General features: G+C 37.8%; 1 protein-coding gene across 1 annotated transcript; it reads left to right on the top strand.

Moving 5' to 3' along the window:
- The first annotated feature begins 15,212 nt into the window (after positions 1-15,212).
- Positions 15,213-17,217, top strand: LOC131645959 (uncharacterized). The gene is made up of 4 exons (XM_058916148.1): positions 15,213-15,530; positions 15,658-15,949; positions 16,335-16,385; positions 16,610-17,217. The coding sequence occupies exons 1-4, from the start codon at positions 15,283-15,285 to the stop codon at positions 17,000-17,002; spliced, it is 984 nt and encodes a 327-aa protein (XP_058772131.1). The 5' UTR covers positions 15,213-15,282; the 3' UTR covers positions 17,003-17,217.
- Positions 17,218-24,434: the final 7,217 nt, after the last annotated feature.

Raw genomic sequence — 24,434 nt, 5'->3', positions numbered from 1 at the left:
TGGAGGAAACTTCTAAACCAGAAAAACACAATCCTCAAGAAACTTCAACCCTAGACACAGAAACCACTCCTGAGACAACTTCGAAGCCTGCCCCTGCGAAGCCTACTCCTTTGGAACTGGAACAACTTAAGCAAACTGATCCTCTTAGTTTCTTAAAGGCTATTATGACTGTGAATACTTCTTCGCCTTCAGAACTTGATGTCTCTCCAGCTGTCGTTATAGAATATGGTGACAAGGAAGATATTCCCAACCTCCTTCGACAGATAAAAGAAAAGTTCTTTGGGGTCAATCTCGTGGATGTTCTTAGCCGGGAACCTATTAAGAGTCACCACTTAACTCAACTCTTAAAGAAAGTGGATTTGTTTCAAGTCTCCACAGAAGTTTCAGAGATAATTATTTTGCTAGGCTCTCTAGTTGAACAACTCGAGGCCAACATTCTTCGGAAGCAAAATGTCGAAAAGGAAATATCTGAGAAAATGGCCTCTCATGACTCTTCATGGAATTCTGCTGTGGACGCAACGAGACAAGGTGAGGCCCTCAAGCTTAAACATTCAGAAAATCAGAATGCTTTTGATGATTACGAGAAGAACATTAACTCCTGGAAGCAAGAGATAAAGGCCCTCGAAGAAAAGATAAAGGAAGCTGAACATTGTCAGGCAGCCATACAAAAAGCCAACCAACAGGATTTGCTCGAAGTGGTGCAATCGGGAATTAAACATTTCGAAACTGCGCAGAAGTTAGTGCCAGAGATTGAAAGATTGAAGAAACACCGGGCGTTACTTGAGCTTCGTATGTCTTCGTGGGAGACTCAATATTTGAAGATCAAAAATAGCCTCCCTGAGGATTTTAACTAGCTGTTTCCAATCCTGTATTTTGTTGCATTTTCGTTTTGTAATCGAACCTTTTATAGGAGCATCTATTTGTATGCTTGGCTTCTATTTTCATTCTGTCTATGTTTCTAATATTCGCAAGCACTATCTTTTAGCAAATCTTTCAAGTTCTGCCAGAATATATCTTCAGATTTTCCATAGTGATTTTATTCAATGCAACATATAGACCCTGACTATCCTTCGTAACATCCTTGCCTTTAGACTTGACGTTTCCACTTCTCTAGCCATAATCATTATTAAACAGTGACGTCACTCTCTTCAAAACGTCTATTTGAGACGTGCGTGCATCAGTTTCATGATTACTTCTCAACTTCCAAGGGCGGGAAACGGCGGAAGCCTTAACTCCCTTTTTGGAAAACCAAATGCAGTCTAATCAATCATCAACATTTAAACCAACCTTTAGTATCCCAGGTCTATATAAAGGGTCTAATATTACTTTCATTTCTCCATTCCTGTGCTTTCTCACATACTAACAACAGAAAAGAAAAACCAACTTCTTTCTCTAACCCTTTTTCTGAAATGGCTGCACCTCTTTCTTTCAACAACATAAAAGCTCTCATCAAAAAAGAATTCAAGCTTTCTGAAGATGAACTTGATAACAACTTCATCAGCCTCGAACACCTCTTTGTCAACCAAGAACTGGACTTCTACTTTGGAGACATCCTGGAGGGTCCTGTCTACCCCAACATGTTGGCAGATTTCTGGATGTTTGCGTCTCTACGCATAGATCCTGAAGGTAGGACCACCATTGTTTCTGAGGTTCGACATGCTCATATCAGCATTACTCCCACCACCATTGCCAACCTAATGAGATGCAACAATTCTGGGGAAACTTTTGATGATAACAGCTTCAACATGACTACTCATCTCATGTTGAGGACTCTCATGGACAACGACCCCTTCAGTGCCAAGGTTATGAGGATCTGGCATCAACTGCTTGTGGGTAACTTCCATCCTCGGAGGCTTGATGAAAACAGCATCATGGTTGAAGATTTGGAGTTTATTCTCTGTGGTCTTCGAGGGAAGAAGATTAACTTTCCTTTGATGATTTTCAAAGGACTTGTTAAGGCTGTTTCCACAGGTGTCACACGTCAAGGGGCTGTGACCTGTCTTCCCTATGGGAGACTCCTCTCTTACATTTTCCTTAAGAAAGGTGTAGTGAGGAGGATGCGCAATTCTGGATCCATGGACATGTTCGAAGCCGAAAGCTTGCCTGTGCTGTCCTTGGAGGGTTTAGACCAAAGGATTAATTAGCAAGTGTTTGCCCTAGGCTTTTATGCTTTCTTTTTGTAATCTCTGAAGTTTCTAGATCATGTTCTTTGGATCCCTTTTTTTTTGTAATGCATGTATTTCTCTGTTTGAATGAAAAATATTTTGGTGTTTTCTTTGACTCTTTTCTTTTACCTTATCAACCCATTCTTATTATAAAGCCATTTTGATCAATGCAACGTATATGTTTTGATATATGCCTGACCATTTTGGCTTTCGTAGTACCCTGAATGTCTACGTTTTTGCAATCTTTACTTCGTACATGCTTGGTTTATATCTCTTCAAATATTTCCCGTTTACTCTCAAGATCCTACGATCTTCTGCCAATTCTTCAATTTCGTAAGCATTGTTCGAAAATACCTTTAAGATTCGAAAGGGTCCTTCCCAGTGTGGGGACCATTTACCAAGTGCCTGATTCTTTCGATCTATAGGTAAAATAACTTTCCAAACTAGGTCATTATTAATAAATGTTTTACCTTTCACCTTTTTGTTGTATGCTCTGGACACTCTTTCCTTTTGTCTTTTTATCATTTCCAGTGCTCGAAGTCTGTCTTCGTCCAAATCTACCAACTCATTCATCATTAACTCCCAGTATACGTTGGGAGGAATATCTGCTTGCCTTTGTATTCTTACTGATTGCAAATATATCTCGATTGGAAGTACTGCATCATGTCCAAACGTCAACTGGAAAGGAGTTGTGTTTGTAGCTTCTTTTGGAGATGTTCGACAAGCCCAAAATGCTTGGTCCAAAGTCTTATGCCAATTCTTGGGTTTCTTTCCCACATGTTTTTTAATAAGGCCAATTATTATTTTGTTTGCTGCTTCAACTTGTCCATTTGCTTGAGCATAGTAAGGTGTAGAAGTAAATAACTTGAAACCTATTTCTTTGGCAAAGTCTTGCATTTTTCGTCCAGTAAAGACTGATCCTTGATCAGTTGTTATACTTTATGGGATTCCAAACCTATATATAATATGTTTCTGAATAAACTCAATCACGGCCTCTTGATCCACATTCGCCAGTGGTATTGCTTCGACCCATTTCGTGAAATAGTCTATTCCTACTAATATGTACCTTTGACCTTTAGACGACTTAGGGTGAATTTCTCCAATCAAATCTAATGCCCATCCCCTAAAAGGCCAAGGTTTCACTATTGTACTTAATTCGTTTGCTGGAGCGTGTTGGATACCTGCATGTTCTTGGCACTCTTGACACCCTTTCGCAAACTCTATGCAATCTTTTAACATCGAAGGCCAGTACATCCCATAACGAAACAAAAGCCATTTCATTTTGTGCCCTGCTTGATGTGCACCACATGCTCCACTGTGTACGTTCGACAGGGCCAGATATGCTTCTGCTTCACCCAAGCATTTCAATAATACCCCTTCAGGAGTTTTCTTGAACAATTCATTTCCCATCAGGAAATATGACAGGGCTCTATACTTGATTTTCCTGTCTGTATCCGTCGAAGGATTTTTTAGATAGTTTATTATTGGACTCCTCCAATCTGTATCTGCCAATGAGTCTATGTTTAATACTTCGAATTCTTCTTTGTTGGCATAACCCAATTGTGAATTCTCTAGGTCACTTGGGGAAAGTTTAGTAGACATTGCTCTCCCTCTTACTTCAATCAATTCCTCTAACTTCTCTTTTGATACTTTGTATCCTGAAGCTAATTGTGCCAAGTCATTTGCTTCTTGGTTATTTATCCTTGATATGTGTTTTAATTCCACATATTCGAATTTCTTGAGTAGCCTATTTGCTATGACAAAATACATGATCAAATTTTCTTTGATGCACTTGTATTCCTTTGTCAATTGTTTAATGACCAATTCGGAGTCTCCTTTAATTTCGACTCTGGTTGCCCCCAATTCTAACAAAGCTTCAAGTCCAGCAATTAATGCTTCGTATTCAGCTTCGTTGTTGGAGCATAATGGACCTTCGATTTTATACTTGAGCTTTGTTGGAATTCCATCAGGAGAAATTATCAACATTCCAACTCCAGTTCCTTCTCTATGCGTTGAACCATCGAAGTATAACTTCCAGGGTTTTAAACCCACATACTGTTGATGACTCTCAACTACTGCATGGTCGACAATGAAGTCTGACACAATTTGACCTTTCATTGCCTTGAGAGGCTGAAATATTAATGAATATTCAGTAAGGGCTAAAGCCCACTTACCAATTCGACTATGTAGTATTGGCTTGGATAACATATGTTTAATAACATCACAATGAGATGAAACATAAACATCAACTGGCTTTATATAATACTTAAGTTTGATACAAGAGAAATACAAGCAAAGGCAGAGCTTTTCTATAGCAGTATATCTAGTCTCTGCATCATTGAGTACTCTACTTAAGTAGTAAATGGCTCTTTCGATGCCATTCTCATCTTCTTGCGCCAGCATGCTGCCTATTGTTTTATCCGACGCTGAAATGTATAGGCGCATGTGCTTCTTCCCATTTGGGGGAGATAAGATTGGTGGACAAGTCAAGTATTGCTTGATCTGATCGAAAGCTTCTTGATGTTCAGCACGCCATTCAAATTCTCCTTGCTTAAGCCGTAGTAGAGGTGAGAAAGCTTGCGTGCGTCCACTCAAATTAGAGATAAATCTCCTTAAGAAATTTATCTTTCCCAATAATGATTGTAGTTCTTTCTTTGTGGATGGAGACTTGGTTTCCATTATGGCTTTCGTCTTGTTCTGGTTAATTTCTATTCCTTTTTTGTGGACTACGAAACCCAAGAAATCACCTGCCTGCACAAAGAAAGCACATTTGAGGGGGTTCATCTTCAAGCCATGTTTCCTCATTCTTTCGAATGATTGGCTCAAATGGTCGAGATGACTCATACCCGAGGTAGATTTTACCACAATGTCATCTATATATACTTGCATGAATGTTTCTATAAAGTCATGGAATATAGAATTCATTGCTCTTTGATAAGTTGCCCCAGCATTTTTTAAACCAAAAGGCATTACAACCCATTCGTAAGTGCCTATTGCCCCTGGGCAACGAAATGCTGTTTTGGATACATCATCCTCTGCAATAAAGATCTGATTGTATCCAGAATATCCATCCAACATGCTCAAATACTCGAAGCCTGCGGCTGAGTCTACTAGCATTTCTGCTACAGGCATGGGATATTCGTCTTTAGGAGTGGCTGCATTAAGATCACGAAAGTCTATGCATACTCTTAATGAACCATTCTTTTTAATTACAGGTACTATATTAGCAATCCATTCAACATACCTTGTAGTTCGGATAAACTTGCAACGTAGAAGCCTTTCGACCTCTGCTTTAATCTTCGAATGAATCTCTGGCGCGAATCTCCTAGGAGTTTGCTTTACAGGCTTCTTCCCTTCTTTTATTGGTAGTTTCAATTCAACCAAGTCTCTTCCTAGACCAGGCATCTCATCATAATCCCAAGCAAAACAATCTCTGTTTTCTTTCAACATTTTGATGACCGTTGCTTTTATTTCTGGTTCTAGTTTCGCGCTGATGTATGTTATTCTTTTTTGATCCATGTCTCCAAGATTTACTTCTTCAAGTGGATCTTGAGCCAACATCTTTATGTTCGACGCCATTGGGTCTTTTTCAAATCCCAAAGGTTCTTCGTCGTAAATTGCATCTAACCTTTGACTCGATTCTTCTCTCATGATCTTTTCGACTTGAACCGGGTCTCCAGAGGATTCGAAACTCGTATGTATCTCTAACTCTGTTACTCCTTTTTTGGTTAGAACTGCGTCCATCTTTGCATTTGATAGTTCGGCTTCGAGAGCCGCCTTCCTTTTGTTCTCGGCCACGTAAGCCGAAATCTTTTCGAAGAAGGAAGACTCAGACATTATTAATGTCATCGTCCCAGCCTGTTGGCCGTACTGCTGGATAATTCTCCAATTGTGCTGTATCTGCTGGACCATCCATGATCTCTCTATCCCACTGGAATCCATTTGGGTGTAAAGTTAAATAGTACAATGCATTCTTATTTGGGGCATACATCTCTTCTGCAGCATGACAAGGACTTATGTTTGCCAGGTTCCTATCGAAGTTGGTTTTATTCACCTGGTTAACTTCAGCCATATAGTAACTCTGATCTCCTTCGATATTCTCCACTATACCATCTTCCCTCCAAATTGTCACCCTTTGATGCATTGTGGAGGGCACAGCTGCCACCCCATGAATCCATTCCCTACCAAGCAAAAGGTTGTAATTTGCTTTTGCTGGTATAACCATGAACATAGTTGGCCTTGTGACTGAGCCCACTGTCAAATTGACCTGAACGACTCCCAATGTTTGTCCTATCTTGCCTTCGTAGTTAGATAAGACCATGTTATGTGGCCTTATATCAGTATCGAACATACCAATTCTCTTTAGCATGTATTGAGGCATTAGGTTCACCGCTGCTCCCCCATCGACTAGGACTTTATTAATGCCAACATTCTCAATTTTAGCCCTGATATAGAGTGGCTTCAAATGATTTCGCATACCCTCATCAGGCCTTTCGAAGAAAGCGTTCTGTTCTTCAACTGCACCATTATTCAGCACATAATAACACACAGGCTTGTGCTTCGCCATTTCCTCGATATCAGCCTCTTCGCAGTCTTCAACTTCAGTCTCCTGATTAAACTCATGAGGGAGTACGGATACAACGTTGCAATTGAGGTTTATAGACGACACTCCATCAGAATCGAAATCATTTGTCATTCTATCCTCTTCTTTCCAGGAATTGGAGCGCATCTTTTCTTCCTCTTCTAAAATGTTTTCAGCTTCGAAGAGCCTACGTTCCACCGGAGGTTTGTTTGACTTTGCCCCCTGGTGTGGGACTTGGTTGCTACTAGAATCTCCAACTTCTCTTGGTCTGTATTCCTTTTGAGCCTTTTTTATTCTCTGATGCCTTCTCCACTGGGAACGGGACATAGGATTTTTTCCTTTGTAATTCTCCAGTCGATACGCCTCTCGATTTGGTTTTTGAAATTGCTTCCTGTATGCCACTGCAGTTCTTCCTCCTTGGTCCCAACTTCGCCATTTATTGTTTCTTGCATTAGCTTGCACCCATCTATCCCTGGGTGCATCTGCAGGGACTTTGAATGTTACCCTTCGAGCTCTGGGGTGTGGACTATCAGGCCTCTTCGTTGGAGTCCATATGTCGAAACCGTATAGGTTAGGACGCAACCCCTGAGTTTCTCGACCCATGTAGCAGTACACACGTTCGAAAGATCTTGCCAGCATTTCATCATAGACTGCCCCACATCTGGGGCATAGTGCAACTTCAGTGTTCCCTTTGTGGCATCTGACCAAAAATCCTACTAAGCTTTCCTCCATCCTTGGGTACACTTGTAGTAGGGGATTTGGTTCTCTCCCTGGGTGTTCCCATCTTTCGCGTCGAGCCCTTTCGAAGTTAGCTTCGACCCTTCGATTCAGCATGATCGAACACCTTGGACACATCCATTGTTTTCCACCATTCTTCTCATGGCAATTCCAAAGGTAGTCTTTGAGGCTTTCACCTTTTGGAGGAGCTTCGATGCCCCCATTTTGCCTCGTCAGCCATGTCTCTAATTCGCCAAATTCAGACACTGGACGTCTGGCGCTGACCATGTTAACAACTGCTGGAGGAACTTCAGAGATCTGGATTTTCTGGAGTTTCATTCTGAGGTCTTCAGTGGCCTCACTGTTGTCTTCCTTCGAACCTTCAGGTATCTCTGTCTTGGAAGATTCTTCAACATCAGTATTGAAGAGTATATCATTATTTAGGCTCTCAGTAGCCTGCTTTCCATTGAACATTGTTTTGGTTTCCGCAACTTTGACTTCAGATGCCTCCACCATGTTGATATCTTCTAGCTCACAGAGGCTAGCGTCAGCAATGTTCAGGGGATTGGTATCGACCTTCATGTGACTCTTGGTCTTGTCAGCAAACTTCAATCTTCCATCTTTGATAGCATTTTGAATTAGATCCCTGAAAAGAAAACATTGTGAAGTTTTATGGCCTAAAAAACCATGATATTTACAAAAACCTCTTTTCTTCCGTTGTTCCAACGGAGGAATTTTGGAATTTGGAGGCAGTATCATTTGGCCATCTTTTACCAGTAAATCAAATATTTCATCACACTTGGTAACGTCGAATGTATAGGTTTTCTTAGGGAACCTATCATTCTTATCGTTTTCTACTGGATTTTTTCCATTTGCAGGGTTTAACAATTTGCAGGCATAAGGTGGCGCTTCTTTCAACTCAGCTAAGTCTATTTCGACTTCTTCAGGGTTATACGAGTCATTGAAAGACTCATCATCAGCGTCTTCGGCTTCGACGTACGCTACCCTTTCCTTTTTATAACTTTTATTTGCTCTAACCTTTTCTGCCTTCAAGCGTTCGACCTGTCGAACCCTATCTGCCAACTGGGCCATATCCCTAAGGTATTGGGTATCTAGTTTCTTTCTAATTGAATAATCTAGACCACCCGCAGCCATTTCGACTAGTTCATGCTCTGGGACTGTTGTAAAACACCTTGATTTCAACAGACGGAACCTATTCAAGTAATCATCAATTGGTTCTGTGAACTTCCTTTTAATACTGGCCAATTCTTTCAGACTTATCTTAGTTTGGCCTATATAGAATTGTTCATGGAAAAGCCTTTCTAAGTGTGCCCATGCATCTATTGAATTTGGTGGCAGGGTAGTGAACCAAATGAAAGCATTCTTTGTTAGCGAACTAGGGAAATATTTGATCCTTAGATCTTCGTTTCCTGCTAAGTCCCCTGCTTCTGTCAAATATCTAGCAATATGTTCCACCGTTGACTCGTTAGTTTCGCCTGAAAACTTTGTAAATTTGGGTACCTTAGTGCCCCTAGGCAACTCTGTCTGCATGATATAATCTGATATGGGGGATGTATAATTTGGACGTCGAAGTCCAGTACTAAGGCCATTATTGGCCATAACCCTTTCTATCATGGCAGTTAAGTTATTTTCTGTAGCCAGATTTTCTCTTCTGACTCTTTGGACAATCTCATCTGGATGCTCGTCTCTACCCACGATCCTTAATCTGGGTCTCTCTTCTTCCGTTTCCTGTCGAACGGGAACGGTTCTTTGATTTGAAGCCTCTAAATTAATTACTGGAATTCCTTCGGTCATCTCTGTTCTTCGTGAGGGGCCTACATCTCTAGTGGCTGTCCTAGATGGTGGAACCACATCTTGTATACGTTCCAAAATGGTCCTCTCTTCTTGATTCGAAGGCTGTTTGTCTTTCCTTCTTGGTTGTGGCACTCCCATGAAATCTGCCATTCGATTCATTTGGGATGATATCTTTTGGAAAGTTTCCACATTATCCCGATTTGTATTAGCAATATTTGTCGCTAGTGGGTTCAAAATTGAAGCCAATTCTTTGGCCAAGACCCCTAACATATCATGGTTGCTTGCATCCATTTCTTGCTGAAATGCTGCTTGGTTATTTGTGGTAAAATAAGGCATCTGGGTAGAAAAACTAGTGTTGTGTGCACTTCGACCCACTGAACCAACATTCGGTGAAAACGTCGCATTGTTAGTTGTGGCATATGTGGGCCCTGCCCCTCGTACGCCTGTTCTTGATGGATATGGCATTCCGTATGGATTATTTGGCCTCCACTCGAAAGTAGAATTCGTGCCTTGACCAAACAAGTTATTCGCAGCATTTGTCGAGGAAAACGGTATTTCCTCTGCGCTTGTGGATGAAGGTGCGGTTGTCGATACTGAAACTGGAATAGTCCCTGAAGATCCTGTATTATTTTCAGGCATAGCCTGGGAATTATCTGCAGGTCTCGATCCATTTGGACCCGGTGTATCCCGTGTTCCCTGACTAGAAGTCGAATTTGTCGCTCCTGATCCTGAACCTTGTGGGGGACCTTGGTCACCCCCTGCACTGGCCGTAACGACCATTTTCTTGTTGTACCTTCGTTTGGGAATCGGTTGTGCACTGTTTGTTAACTTACCGTTCCTAAGGTTCATACAAGGTCTTGATATTGTCTAGACAAAAATAAAACAATTGATTAAAACAATCTGCTTGACACCGTCCCATTGGGCGTGCCAATTTGTTTACGGTGATTTCCGGTAAACAACCGCTAGTCTTCCAAACTATAATAAATATGATTTGGTTACTCGCAGGATCGACTAGATTGATCCTAGGACACATAGTCAAAAAGATTGTTATCAATGGTCATTCGAACCATAGTCATGATTCGTCTTCGTTAATAAGAATTGTTTCGAATAAAACGAGTAGTCTTGACAATCACTTGGTTATACGTAAGTATAATTTCAGTGAAAGGATAAATAAAATAACATATGAAACGAAAGTATTGTTAAAGCATAAAGAAAAATGCAGGAATGTTAAATACTTCAAAAGTAAATGACATGAAAGTAAAAATACAGAAATGTAAATGGCAAGAAGTAAATGAAATGCAATAATATTGAAAGATATTTGAAAACGAAAGAGAATACACATGTATTAAAATGGTGGTGTCATACGTACATTTTCTCAGCGAACTCTTTCTCTTAACACTTGATACTTGAGTAATATGTGAGTGATTTTTACAAAATGAACACACAGAATCCTAACATTAAGACTCCTATTTATACTAATTTCGACCTTAACGGTCCTACGCTAATCTAATGCCACGTTTCTCATAAGAACTCCAGGGACGCCATCTGTTATTTAGACAGTTACGAAACCGTCTTCGAATTTCAAATCTTCCCGCCTGAGTCCTTCTTCGACGCGTGGCAGTGTATTTAAAAACACTACGAAAACACGCTAAGTAGTAATACTTGAACATATTTTATAAATTTTGTCTAAGTCCTCGAAGACATACACTTCTACTAGCTTCAGTATTCATTATCTTCAGAACGAACTTAGAAGTCTTCATTCTTGAAGCATGGCCATCAGGAGCCATTCTTTTATTTTTAAGAGATGGTCATCAGTAACCATCTTTCCTTCGAATTTTTACTTCTTCGAAGAACCAATTTATAAAACGAAATCTTCAGCTAACAGGTACAGACAGGTTTAGATGCACTGAAGGTAGCACATAATTCCAACATGGATTATGTTGCTTCTGGGAATCTCTGGAGAGCTTTCAGAAGAGAGATTAGTTCTGACCTTCTGAAGCTTCAAGAAGCCTGTATGGCTGATTCTCCTGGTCCTTCTGGATTTCTTAGGGAATTTGAAGAAAGCTACTTCTATCCCATCAGAAGTTGGAAATCTCTTGAAGAGAAGGAATCTTTTGATGAGCTTGAAGAAGTGCATCCTCTAGCTATGGTTGTGTAGAAGCCCCAATACAACGTTCTGACTGGCGACTTTCAGTCTATATTCAACTGGCTTAGGGAGAATCCCTCTGTTAAAGCGCCAAATATGGTATATCCAAGTGTTGAATACCCATCAGAACCGGTTGCTCCAACACCTCCAGATAATCTGGTTGACATTCTTCTGGCTCTTGAAAATCCAGATGCTGAGATCCCTGCTCCTGTGTATTCTGAAGATGCTTTTGTGTCAGAAGTTGATGTTGAGAATCATGATGCTGAGAATCATCTTGCTGAGAAAACTCCTGGTAAGGAAAATCAAGATGATGTTCTCATGGTTGAAGCAAATGCTGAGAATCCTACTGTTTTGGATAATAGCTTTGATGCTTCTTCTGCTGGACCTTCTGCCTATGTTTTGATAAACACTATGAAGGCTCTTCAACAGAATCAAGCTGATTTGGCTACCCGTTTGGACAATCACGAGGATACTCATGATGAATTCAGATCATTCATGAAGAATCAGAAGGAAGACACTACTGAGATTAAAAACCTTCTGGCCATCTTATCTTCTAGGCTTGGCCCGTCGTAGTCTGTTTTCTTTGTTTATATGCATCTGCTTGACTTGCATCTGTTTCTACATTTTGTACCTTCTGATATTTTAATCAATGAAAGTTTTATCTTCTTCACTCGATGTGTCTTTTATCATCTGAATCTTTTAATGCTTTTTGATGTTATGAAAAAAAGGGGGAGAAACATGATAATTGATTTGATTTATTATATCAGTTGCTGGGATTAAGTCTCAACATTTCCTAACATTATTTGCAAGTTCTATGTCTTTGAGATTTTTTGCAGGATTGAAGATATTCTGAAAAAGCTCAACATGAGAAGCAAATACATGGGGAAAAGCAATTCTATAAAGAAGCATGCTCTTAGAGAATTGAAGCAAGCTTAGTACTGTGAAGCTTCAAGATCAGAAGCAAGAAGAATGTTCTGATATTCTTCTTAGAATGTTCCGATACTTTTTTTTTAGAATGCTCTAATACATTCATGCTCTAATACATTTTGTTTAGTATGCTCTGATACATTCCAGGATGTAAAAATGCTCTGATACATTCAATAATGTTCTGATACAATCAAGCATAATTGATTACAAATAAGAAATTCAAAGCTCTGAAGCTGTCCTATGGAAACATGAAGCAGAAGCTCTGAATATTCTGAAGTTCTATGCAAAGTGAAAGTCTCGACTGAAATGGAAAAATACTCAGGGATGTCTTTTATTTATGAATTCTTCTAGTATTTATTTCAGGGGGAGATTGTTAATCTCAGGGGGAGACATATTCACACACTCTGATTATATGCTTATGCTATATCTGTGTAATTGTCTTTGGTCATTTGATATTCTGGTTACAAATTCATATCAATTATATATGTTTTTGTCATCATCAAAGAGGGGGAGATTATTAGAACAAGATTTGTTCTGATCAATATTCTATGTTTTGATGATAACATTATATATGAATTTTGTATAAGACAATGTGGTACTCTAATCCTTTGCATTTTCCATTTCAGGAAATATATAAAGAGTATGCATAATCAGCGCTCAGAAGCACTGACTCAGAAGGTTCTGGATGGCTGCATCAGAACATGCTCTGGCAAGACATCAAAAGATGGTCAAGCAGAATCAGAACATGAACTATGAAGCATCAAAAGAACATGAAGTCAGAAGCAGAAGCACTGAAGTTCTTATGGTATCACGCTCAAGCTCTTCAAATTCAAAAGACAAGAAGATGCTCTGCACCAAGCTGTTGACTCTGATATTCAAACGTTGTTATTCACAAACATGAGTCCAGAAGCAAGTACAAGATGACAGGCTATTAAGTCTAATCTCTGACTGACAAAAGGAACGTTAGAAGCTACAAAAGGCAAAGTCAGTTAAAGCAGGAAAAGCATGGCTCGAGGTAGTTGACAAAAGTGTGAAACATTAAATGCAAAGCTGTACTATTCACGCAATGCATTAAATGCAACCCAACGGTCATCTTCTCAAATGCCTATATATATAGAAGTTCTGATCAGAAGCAGCAAACGAACTCTTGCGTAAAATACCAAAACGCTGTCAAATTCAAAGCTCACGAACTTCATCTTCAACCTCACAAACTCTTGTAATATTTAGTGAGTGTTAAGCTTAGAACTTAAGAGAAATATCACTGTTGTGATTATAGCTTTATAAGAAGCAATCTATACTCTTGTAAACATTATTTTACGTTGATTGTAAAAGGTTCCTAGAGTGATCAGTTATATTAGTAGACTCTAGAAGACTTAGAAGTTTTCTAAGTGGTGATTTCCTAAAGTGATCAAGTTGTGATCTGTATACTCTAGAAGACTTAGAGGGTATCTAAGTGAATAACCATTGTAATCAGTCAGATTAGTGGATTAAATCCTCAGTTGAGGTAAATCACTCTAAGGGGGTGGACTGGAGTAGTTTCGTTAACAACGAACCAGGATAAAAATAATTGTGTTCATTGTTTTTATCTTATAAGTTTTTAAAGTCACACTTATTCAAACCCCCCTTTCTAAGTGTTTTTCTATCCTTCACATTCCAGGTAGGGGTGTGTAACTAAATCAATCATAGTGACTTCCTCGGCGTGTTCGGGCGTTGGCACTCTCTCTTCCTGACCGGCCATCTCACCTGAAAAAGCACAGGAAAATAGTGAATTCGAAGTTCATATCAAATCCACCCTTCCCTTGCAAATCAAGTGAAATGGTGTAGCAAGGGACCCAAAAAGACCGCGTCTTCCACTTTCAGGTATTTCGGGGTAATTGAACCAGGTTAGAGAATACGTGTTGGTCTCCACTACGCACGTAGACCCTGTCAGTCTCCCTTTTGGGCCTGCACTAGAGGCCTAATATGGAACCTTGACTCAACGCTGAGGGCTATAAATACCCTCTTTCACTAAAGGGTCAGTTATTTATTCATTCCCACTCTTACTCTTTGTACTTGCGCTCTATTTGCTCTCTTTCTCACTTTGGCATCGGAGTATCTTGTAGGTACACCTCCCCCATTTTCCCAGAAGTCCATCAAGTTGCAGGCCACGAAGATCCATTCTAATCAGGTACGATCAATTGTAGTAAAGGTTTGGTAATGAGACAAAATTCCAAGTTTTTTCCATGAATTTCTTCGCAACATTCATTAATAGTGTTTCTCCCAAAGCGAAGAGAATCACTGCATGTTCCCAGAACTCCAATTCCTCAGCTACATTCGTCTCATCAATCACGATTTCAATTTCTCTATTGACCATCGTTGAGGCTACATATTCCACCCCCATACCTCGATTTAGATTTCTATTACCTTGGATGACATCCACCCAAGGCTTATAATTAACCTCTTCATTCTCCACCGGTGGTTGAGATTTCTTATCTTCCGTAGATGGCTTTTCAATCAACTTTTCAATTGGCGATGAAACCCCATTCAGGTTTGGTTCTCCGTCATTTGCTTCGTCCTTAGTTTTCTCTTGTTCCACATTAACATGCATAATAATCGTCCTTTTCACTGTTCTTTGGTGCACCGCCTCGTGTTTCTTTGACCGACCAACGCCCCTCTTAAGTCATCAAAACTTAGCAGAACATAAAGTTATTATTAATTTTACAATGTTTTTATTTTATGCATGTTTTTATTTACTATTTTATCATTATATTTTTATTGATTATAATTTTCTCTACAATTATTAAATAATAAAAGTATATAAATATTATATTTATAATTCTTTTTCATATAGAATTAATTAATAAAAATAAGTTGATGCTAAAAAAATTACCCAGTTCTGAAAACTGGTAGAAGAGAATTAGAGAAAGAGCCAAAGAAGGAACAAACCAGAAATGCAATGCTGCTGCAACGCTATCGTTTTGTATCCTCAAACCCACAGAACGCGCTATTTTCAGCCACCAAGGGTTTCGGTTACTCCACCACCACAACTTGAAGAAGAACCAGTTTCTTACGAAGCAAAATCCAAACTAATAACCAGTGCTTCAAACCCATTCGTGAAGCACTGCCTCAAACTCCGTAACAACTCTTCTTATCGCCACTCTCATGGTTCCGTTATTCTTGTTGGATCTACACCTATCAGGTTTTACTCCGTTCTTCTCTTCTAGTTTTCGTTCACTCCATTTTTTACATGTACAGTTTTTACTATTTCTTTCGTTTGGCAGTGACCTTTTTTGATTAATTTTTGCTTTTTGAAATTGTTTGTGCAGAGAGATCTACAGGTTTCAAGAATCAACGCAAGGTAAAAATGTTACCGTGGATTGTTTAATTCTTCCCGAGAAAGCTGAAATTCCCAATGGGTTGGATGAATCCACTAATTCTATTGTGCGTGTGAGCTCCATAGTGATGAGAAAGATTTCAGGTCTGCAGTCGACTGATTCAATTGATGCAATTGGCCTCATGAAAATTCCTGCAAGCTTTTTAAACTTAGACGACAATCAAAGTCACTGCCAGAAGTGGTTTCCATCTGCACATCGGATTTTAGTCCTAGATGGTATTCAGGTGACTCTTAATGCTATTTCTAGATTTAAACGTATTTGTCTAGGGAAATTTTGCATGATATTGTAGCCGTACATTTCATAATTTGAAAGGAGGCACTCCAATCCTTATTTGGCTTTTGTTCGGTAAATGTTGTTCGGTTCTTTAGAATTTATAGCCCTATACTGGTAATGTATCTTTTGATTCATAATAATGTTTGATCCACCTTTTGGAAAAAAGGTCTTCCTACTTGTATCATACGCGGAGTATTTGCCGATGAGCCACAATATTCATTGACTTTTGTTCGTAAAATAGCTATTTAGTCATATGAATTTTTATGTAAAACTTTTTGTGAATTTCAGAAAATCCATGTGTCATTGCTGATTTATTAAAAAATTGTTCGCCGCAGGATCCTGGTAACCTCGGTACATTGCTCAGATCCGCCGTGGCCTTTAGATGGGTAAGCTATTATCCTTTATTCCTATATGCTTGCTATATACTGATCCTGTTGTTATGTACAGAATCCTTTTCCTATGTTTAAGTTTGATCGGCTTCCGAGTATTGTAACATATCCTCTCGTCTATTAGTAGCGGAATCCATACTTTCTCCCCAGTCGCTCTTCCTTGTTGAATAAACTAGCTTTTAACTGGTTGTTGATACTAAATTAATTCCCATTGTTAACAGGATGGAGTTTTCCTGCTTCCCGGATGCTGTGATTCATTCAATGAGAAAGCGCTTCGAGCTAGCCGAGGCGCCTCCTTTCAGCTCCCTATAGTTTCAGGAAGTTGGAGTCATCTAGAGTCTCTCAAAGAAGAATTCCAAATGAAGTTGCTTGCCGGGCATCCAGACCACGACGGATTAATCAAGCCGGTTTGTTCACTTTCTCCAAGCTTTTGTGATTCCATATCAGATACACCAATGTGCTTGGTTTTAGGCAGTGAAGGAAGTGGCCTTTCAGAAAAATCTATGAAAGCATGTGAGCTTGTGAGCATTGCAATGACAGGAGAATATGAGTCACTCAATGTTTCTGTTGCAGGTGGAATTTTCATGTATATGCTACAACCAAAGAACAAATGACATTTTCTGAGTTATCGATGGTTAAAACCACACTGTTTCGTTTAAATATAGACTAAAATTGAAGAAAAACATTAGAGATCAAAAATCAAATTTCCTTAACTTTTTAGGGATAAAAAACATCAAGACTTCTATATTTATATGGTCTCATTCAACAAGTCCGTGACACTTGCCAAAGAGGACATGTACACCAAGCTTGCAATCTTTTCTTTCTTTTCCTTTTAGTATTTCTTTTGCCTTGTGAATACTGTTCAGAATCGGAGCCAGAAATAGATGGAGGTCAAATGGAATGGAGTTCTGATGCGGTGGAGTGAATTTATGATAGGACAAAGCGGGGTGGGTCTTCAAAATTAACACTCTAACTGCCAAAGTAATATGATATGTAGGGTTGTTCATGGTACAGTTCGTGAGAAAAACTGAATCGAATCAAATTAAACCAAAGTAAAAATTCACTCGAATTGAACTGAACCGTTGCAATTTACTAGGAACTGAACTGAACCAAAATTATTGGTTTGGTATACCGTTACAAAATTTCGAATTGTTAGAAGACAAATTTTCCCAAACTGAATCGTTTATCAAAAAACCGAATTGTTAAGCTATTTTTTCAATTTTTAAAAAAAATTTTAACTTGTTTTAAGCATTTTTCATTTTCAGTTTTGGTTTGGATCGGGTTCAGTTTTAGTTTCGGTTCTAGAACTGTTTGTGCATAATGGTTTGATTCGCTAACCAAACATAATAGACCAGTAATCTTAACTTCTGTTCGGTAAGATTCGACGGTTCAATTCAGTTTTTAAATTTTTTTTAATAACCCTAATGATACGAGTGTATGAATGATTGAATACTTGAAAGTATTCAAATGTGGCGTGTTGTACTTTATTTGGTGTGGGAGGTTAATATCGTCTCCGCTTAATCCGACATCTTACACAAGGACCGTCCGGTTGTATCTAATGGTGGGCAATTGTAAGTCCCCTAGTTACGAGTCTCCTAAGCCTTCAAAGTCTTGGCCCATATGCTTTTGGAATGGGCTTCATCATGATTGGGCTTTTCTAACTTAGTCTTGTAGCTGGCCTAGAACAAATAAATATGTTAATGAAACTTATTATTTCTTTATTTTTAATGAAACTTATTACTTATTTTGACACTTCATAGGATTTCACATGTAAAAATATAGATTTCCTTGAAATATTTATAAAATTCATTTAATTTAAAATTATAAAAAAAAAAAACGAAAATACAGCTAAGTGTGAGTGATTATGAGAAGTTTGAGTTAGTTGAACTTTATTTTTATAAAGATATTTGATTTTCATCCTTTAAAAATAGTAAAAGAAAAATCATGTGTAAATAACATTTGTTGGAACAAAATATATTTTGGAACAATTTTAAAATTCTTGAAACAAATGAGAGAATATTGCATTCCCATAACTATCTATATTCTTAAAAGTATAATTTTAAACCTTGAAACAAATAGATTTATAGGGCTTATTGGCAAAACAAATTTTTGGTTTTAAAATAATAAAATTTGTTTGGTTATCTAATTTTAAAATTTCTTTTTATTTATAAGTTTTACAAACTTAAAAAAATTAGAAATAAATTTTACATGTTTAAATTTTTATTTTTGAGAAGAAAAAAAATTATACAATTTTTATTAATAATATATTTGTAATATTATGTTACTTTAAAATGTATAAAGAATGAATATAAATCATCTTGCTATATAAATGCAAATGCGCCTATGAATTTTTTTTTTTTTTTCATTTTTTCATCTTTAAAGAAATTTTCAAAAATAAAATTAACAAACGTGTTTCATTTTTATTTTTTTTAAAACAATTTTAAAATTTTAAAATCAATCACAAAAATTATTTTAGTAAAAGAATAATCTAGTTTATGTCTAGCTGGATGAATAAGTTAAGGTATGAGTTGTTGAGTGGATTGTACTTAAAGTAGGACCTACACTAATAAAGGAAAGGAAATTTTCAATCCTACAATAATTTTGTACTTCTCAAAAACATGTCTTTTTGTTACCAAACTTGCATACCACAAACTCAACTATGTCAAAAAGGACTCTCCTAACCAATGCTTCAACTTTTAGAAGTCTTATAGGTAAGTTATTATGCTCGACACATATTATACCTAATATAAGTTTCTCTATTTGCAGGTTGAGCCAATTCTTTTCCAATCATATTGATGTCCATCTTCAGGCTATTTTTTTCGAATTCTTATAAAGTTGCTCCTTCACAAAGATTACTATTCAAGACATACTTCTCACATACTCTAAGAGGCTTTTGTTTCTACTTAGACAACTCTTTCATCATATGGAAAAAATGTTGTATCAAGATCATCTTCGAAGGCAGAATACCGCGCTCTAACCAATGTCACCGAAATTCATTTGTTGTTCTATCCTTATTTCTTTATTATTCTTTCTTTCTCTCATCACTAAAAGTGTCTCACACACTAACAAACAACAAGTTGATTATCCATATTGCCAATAACCTGATATTACACGAACACAAAGCATGTCAAAATCGATTGTTATGTAGTTTGTGATAAGGTTCAAGCCAACATAACCCACTTGATGTCAATCCATACAATACAACAAGTCGCAGATATCCTTACCAAGACACTTCTTCATGGATCTTTTACCACTATATCTACCAAACTAATGTTACACAACATTCATTCCAATTTGAGGGAGGATACGAAACATAAATAATACAATGTGTTTATATTGGTATATCAAGTGTGAGTATGAGTGTCACATTGGACGAAAAGACGAATGTTAAACACTTTATAAGTGAGAAGACCCATAAACCCAATGAGAAGACCCATAAACCCAATGTCTTAAGGTTTCGGGTTAATATGTGGTGTCATACTCATTTAAACCCAAACCTCCTCATGACGCAACAGTGGCATCAGAAACTAGTTCGACTATGGCTCCTTATATCCCAAGTCTTCCTAACAAAAGTGTTCAGGCGGCGTGTTTCATTGAGTGCATCCAATGACAATGTAAGTAGATATGGATGAAAAAGCTTTCATTGAAGGGTGAGAATACCTACAAGAATGGATGAACTCACACTTGAGGGGAAGATTGTTGGTATATCAAGTGTGAGTATGAGTCCCGCGTTGGATGCAAAAACAAATGTTAAACATTTTATAAGTGAGAAGGCCCATAAACGTAATGCCTTAAGATTTTAGATTAATATGTGGTGTCCAACTCATTTAAAGTGAGTGTGTAAAGACCAATGTAATAATTCTAAGACCCCCTCATAGTTTAACTAACTCACATTTGTATGACATTTAATTAGTTAGTTTTGACCAAGTTTTAACAAACTCACTTTATTTAATTAGTTAGTGATCAGAAAAATAGCAAGTGTACTATTTTTGCCTCTGTAGTAATAATAGGGGAAATTCCCCGACTGTCGATCTAAAGGACTGCGTAGGAAATACAGATTCGTAAAATATGATTCAATTGAACAAAAGATTAATGTTTTGGTTTTAGGGGATTAAATCCTTGCAAAGTAAAATAATGAGAAAAATAAATTGATTTTTGTTATCAAATATATGAGATGCTAGGGTGAGTGGTTGATTTGGCATGTAACACTCAGAATTAAGATCTCTTCAACAAGTTCATAACATTCAGTTACCACATCCTTAGGGTGTTTCCTCCTAAGTCCTTAGTGAGGAAACCTTTGGTCTTCCAACCTAAATCCTAAGTCCTTAGGAACCTAAATTGAAACCAAGCTTTTATATAATCAAGATTATGTGGTAATTATAGGGTATCCCTAGTCCTAGGTGATATCTACTGTAATCAAATTATGCACAAACCCTAACAACTACAGTCCTGTATTTGTTAGCCATAGATTAATCCTTATTTGACCGATAAAAAAAACAAGAAGAACATTGCATAATTTAACTGAATAATATAAACCAATGTATTGACGAAATCACAAATTCATCGTTATTACAAAAACCAAATCAGGACCACCCCCCTAGCATTGAGGGGTTTAGCCTCTCATAATATTCAAGAAAGACATAATAAAGAATGTAGACATTACTCAAAAATAATGGTGACTTTGATCTTCAATGGTGGAAACCCTTGAATCTCTCCGTCTCCAAAACTCCTGATGAAGCTATCTTCTCTCCTCTGTGATTTTCTATCGTATGATGCAAAAAGTCCCTCAATAATTCTCTCAAACTCAACTAAATAGTCTAGGTACAAATCTCAGCCAAATGCAATGTCTAAAGTGCCCTCAAGGTGGAGATTTAATGAAAAAGCCCTAAAATTGGAAGTTTTCACGCTCTCAGTAGCACTGGCCGTGCTTGGACGCACGGGTGGCCGTGTTGCTCTTTATTTTTATTTTTGCTCCCAGCCATCCTGACACGGGCCGTGCGTGGAAGCACGGGCGGCCGTGTGTCGCCCCTGGATTTTGTATGGAGGAGAGTTGATCATCTGACACGGGCCGTGCGTGGAAGCACGGGCGGCCGTGTTTGACCCCAGAACCTTGAATTTTCATCTTTCTCTTGCTTCTCCTTCCTTCATGGTTGCTTCAACATTTAAGATGACTTGTTCAAAGCTGAAACTTGTACACAACTAACCAAACAGCATCAAAAGCATCTAAATAACTTAAATTAAAACATAATGCAAAGTAAACATAAAAACAATCAAACATGAAATACTTAAACAAAAATAATAAAACATTGATCAAAGTGTTACCGAATCAACAAATTTAGACCGAATCCATGATAGAAATTAGGTAGAAATGGTGAACGATCAGTTAGTTTTGTCATCAGTTTTCTTATTCGCTTCAATTTTAGAGTGAAGACCCATTTTAGTCCCTCACAAATATTAGACGAGTCAAATTAGTCCTTCACAATAAAATAGACTCAATTTAATCCCTTATAAAATTTAACCGGATCATATTAGTCCTTCTGTTAATATTTTTTTCAAACCGGTTTTTTCTTAGTTTTAAACCGTGACTGGACTGCCCCGTTGGATTTTATTTATTTTTAATTTTTTAAATACTAAATTAATTTTTATTTTTAATTTCATTTTTAAATAATTATAAATTAATAATATAAAAAAGCCAAAATTATTTCTTATAAGGAGTTGAACTCAGACCCATGTGGTTAATCTTAAACAATTCTAAATTTAAAATAAAAAATACAAAATTTGTATCAATATGGTCTCGAACCTAAATCTCTCCAGATTAAATGACAGTCAATTTAATACAATAGAAATTGATTTGTCTATTTCTAAATGATAGTCACTTTACTAACAATAGAAATTGATTTGTCTAGTTGTTATTGATAGTCATTTTTGTTAGTCAAAATTAGTTATTTATTTTATTCACGTCGTCAATAAAATTCCTAGTCTTATGGGCTTCCTATTTTCTAGGATTAGTTGCTTTTGAATTTCCTTGTAGCTTGCCATAAAAATTGGCTTTTCTGTTTTGCCTCAGTACGTGTAAAAGGCTATAAAATGCCTAAGGTTCATTTCAATAAACAGACAATTCACTTCCCTTCAAATTTCAGGGTTATTTCATTTTAGTCTCTACATTTGGTATCAGAGCTCCGCAAGGGGCCTGATTGGGAGTGAAAAGTGTGTGTGAGTCTACAAACAAAATGTCAGAAAAGTTCGTGCAACCAGCTATTCCAAAATTTGACGGTCATTATGATCATTGGTCAATGATGATGGAAAACTTTCTGAGAAGCAGAGAGATGTGGAGTCTTGTAGACGAAGGAATACCGGCGCCAGCGATTGGAACCACAGCAGCGAGTGAAGCACAGAAAAAAAGTGTGGAGGAAGCCAAGCTCAAGGATCTGAAGGTTAAGAATTTTTTATTCCAGGCTATTGATAGAGAAATTCTGGAAACAATTCTTGACAAAGGGACATCAAAGGCAATCTGGATGTCAATGCGACAAAAGTACCAAGGTTCCACAAAGGTTAAGAGGGCACAACTTCAGGCTCTCAGAAGAGAGTTTGAGTTGCTTGCTATGAAAGAAGGAGAGAAGGTGGACAGCTTTCTAGGAAGAACCCTCAGTGTGGTGAACAAGATGAAATCAAATGGTGAAAACATGGAGCAAAGCACGGTGGTCAGTAAGATACTTAGATCATTGACTTCTAAATTCAATTATGTTGTATGTTTGATAGAGGAGTCAAATGATTTAAGCATCTTAACCATTGATGAACTCCATGGAAGTCTTCTTGTTCATGAACAAAGGATGCAGGAACATCAAGTGGAGGAACATGTGTTGAAAGTTGCTCATGATGACAGATTTGGAAGAGGGAGAGGAGGAAGAGCCTTCGTTATAGGTGGAAGAGGAAGAGGACGTGAAAGACGGGCCCTAAACAAAGCAATTATTGAATGCTTCAAGTGTCATAAGCTTGGACATTTTCAATATGAATGTCCAAAATGGGAGAAAAAGGCAAACTATGCAGAGATGGAAGAAGAAGATGAACTCTTGTTGATGTCACACATGGATCTGCACCAAACAGGGCAAGAGGAGGTATGGTTCTTGGATTCAGGATGTACCAACCACATGATAGGAAACCAAGGTTGGTTCTCTAATTTAGAAGAAGGTATTTGTCAAACTGTGAAATTGGGGAATGACGTGACAAAGGATGTGGTAGCAAAAGGAAATGTAAGAATGCAAGTTAATGGTGTCACTCAAGTAATCTCAGATGTCTACTTTGTTCCCGAGCTTAAGAATAATCTGCTTAGCTTAGGACAACTTCAAGAAAAAGGGTTGGCAATATTGATTCAAAATGGAACATGTAAAGTATTTCACTCTAGGAAGGGTTTAATCATGCAAACTAGTATGAGTGGAAATAGAATGTTTCATGTGTCAGCCATTGCAGCACCAAAGGAGACCATGTGTCTACAAACAAAGCTAGAGACAGAAAAAGAAGCTCACCTGTGGCACTGCAGGTTTGGGAACCTTAATCACAAGGGTCTCAATACATTGTCACAAAAACACTTGGTAGATGGCTTGCCAAATCTGAAGATCCCAAAGAAGACCTGCATCACCTACTTGATTGGAAAACAACACAGAAGATCAATCCCAAAGAAAAGCATGTGGAGAGCCTTAAGGAAACTACAACTCGTACATGCCGACATATGCGGTCCTCTCAAGCCTCCGTCAAACAGCAATAAGAGGTATATTTTAAGCTTTATAGATGATTTCTCACGTAAAACATGGGTTTATTTCTTACATGAGAAATCTGAAGCATTCTAAAACTTCAAGAACTACAAAATTAGCGTTGAAAAAGAAGTTGGTGAACACATTGCTTGCTTGAGAACAGATAGAGGTGGTGAGTTCACCCCACATGAATTTGAAGAATTCTGCAAAACTCAAGGCATTAGAAGGCAATTAACAACGGCTTATACTCCTCAGCAAAACAGAGTCGCTGAGAGGAAAAATAGGACAATCATGAATG

The sequence above is a fragment of the Vicia villosa genome, linkage group LG2 (assembly GCF_029867415.1).
Source record: "Vicia villosa cultivar HV-30 ecotype Madison, WI linkage group LG2, Vvil1.0, whole genome shotgun sequence".
Lineage (NCBI taxonomy): Eukaryota > Viridiplantae > Streptophyta > Magnoliopsida > Fabales > Fabaceae > Vicia > Vicia villosa.
The sequence above is the reverse complement of the archived record's forward strand: the minus strand, read 5'-3'. Positions and strand labels throughout refer to the sequence as shown.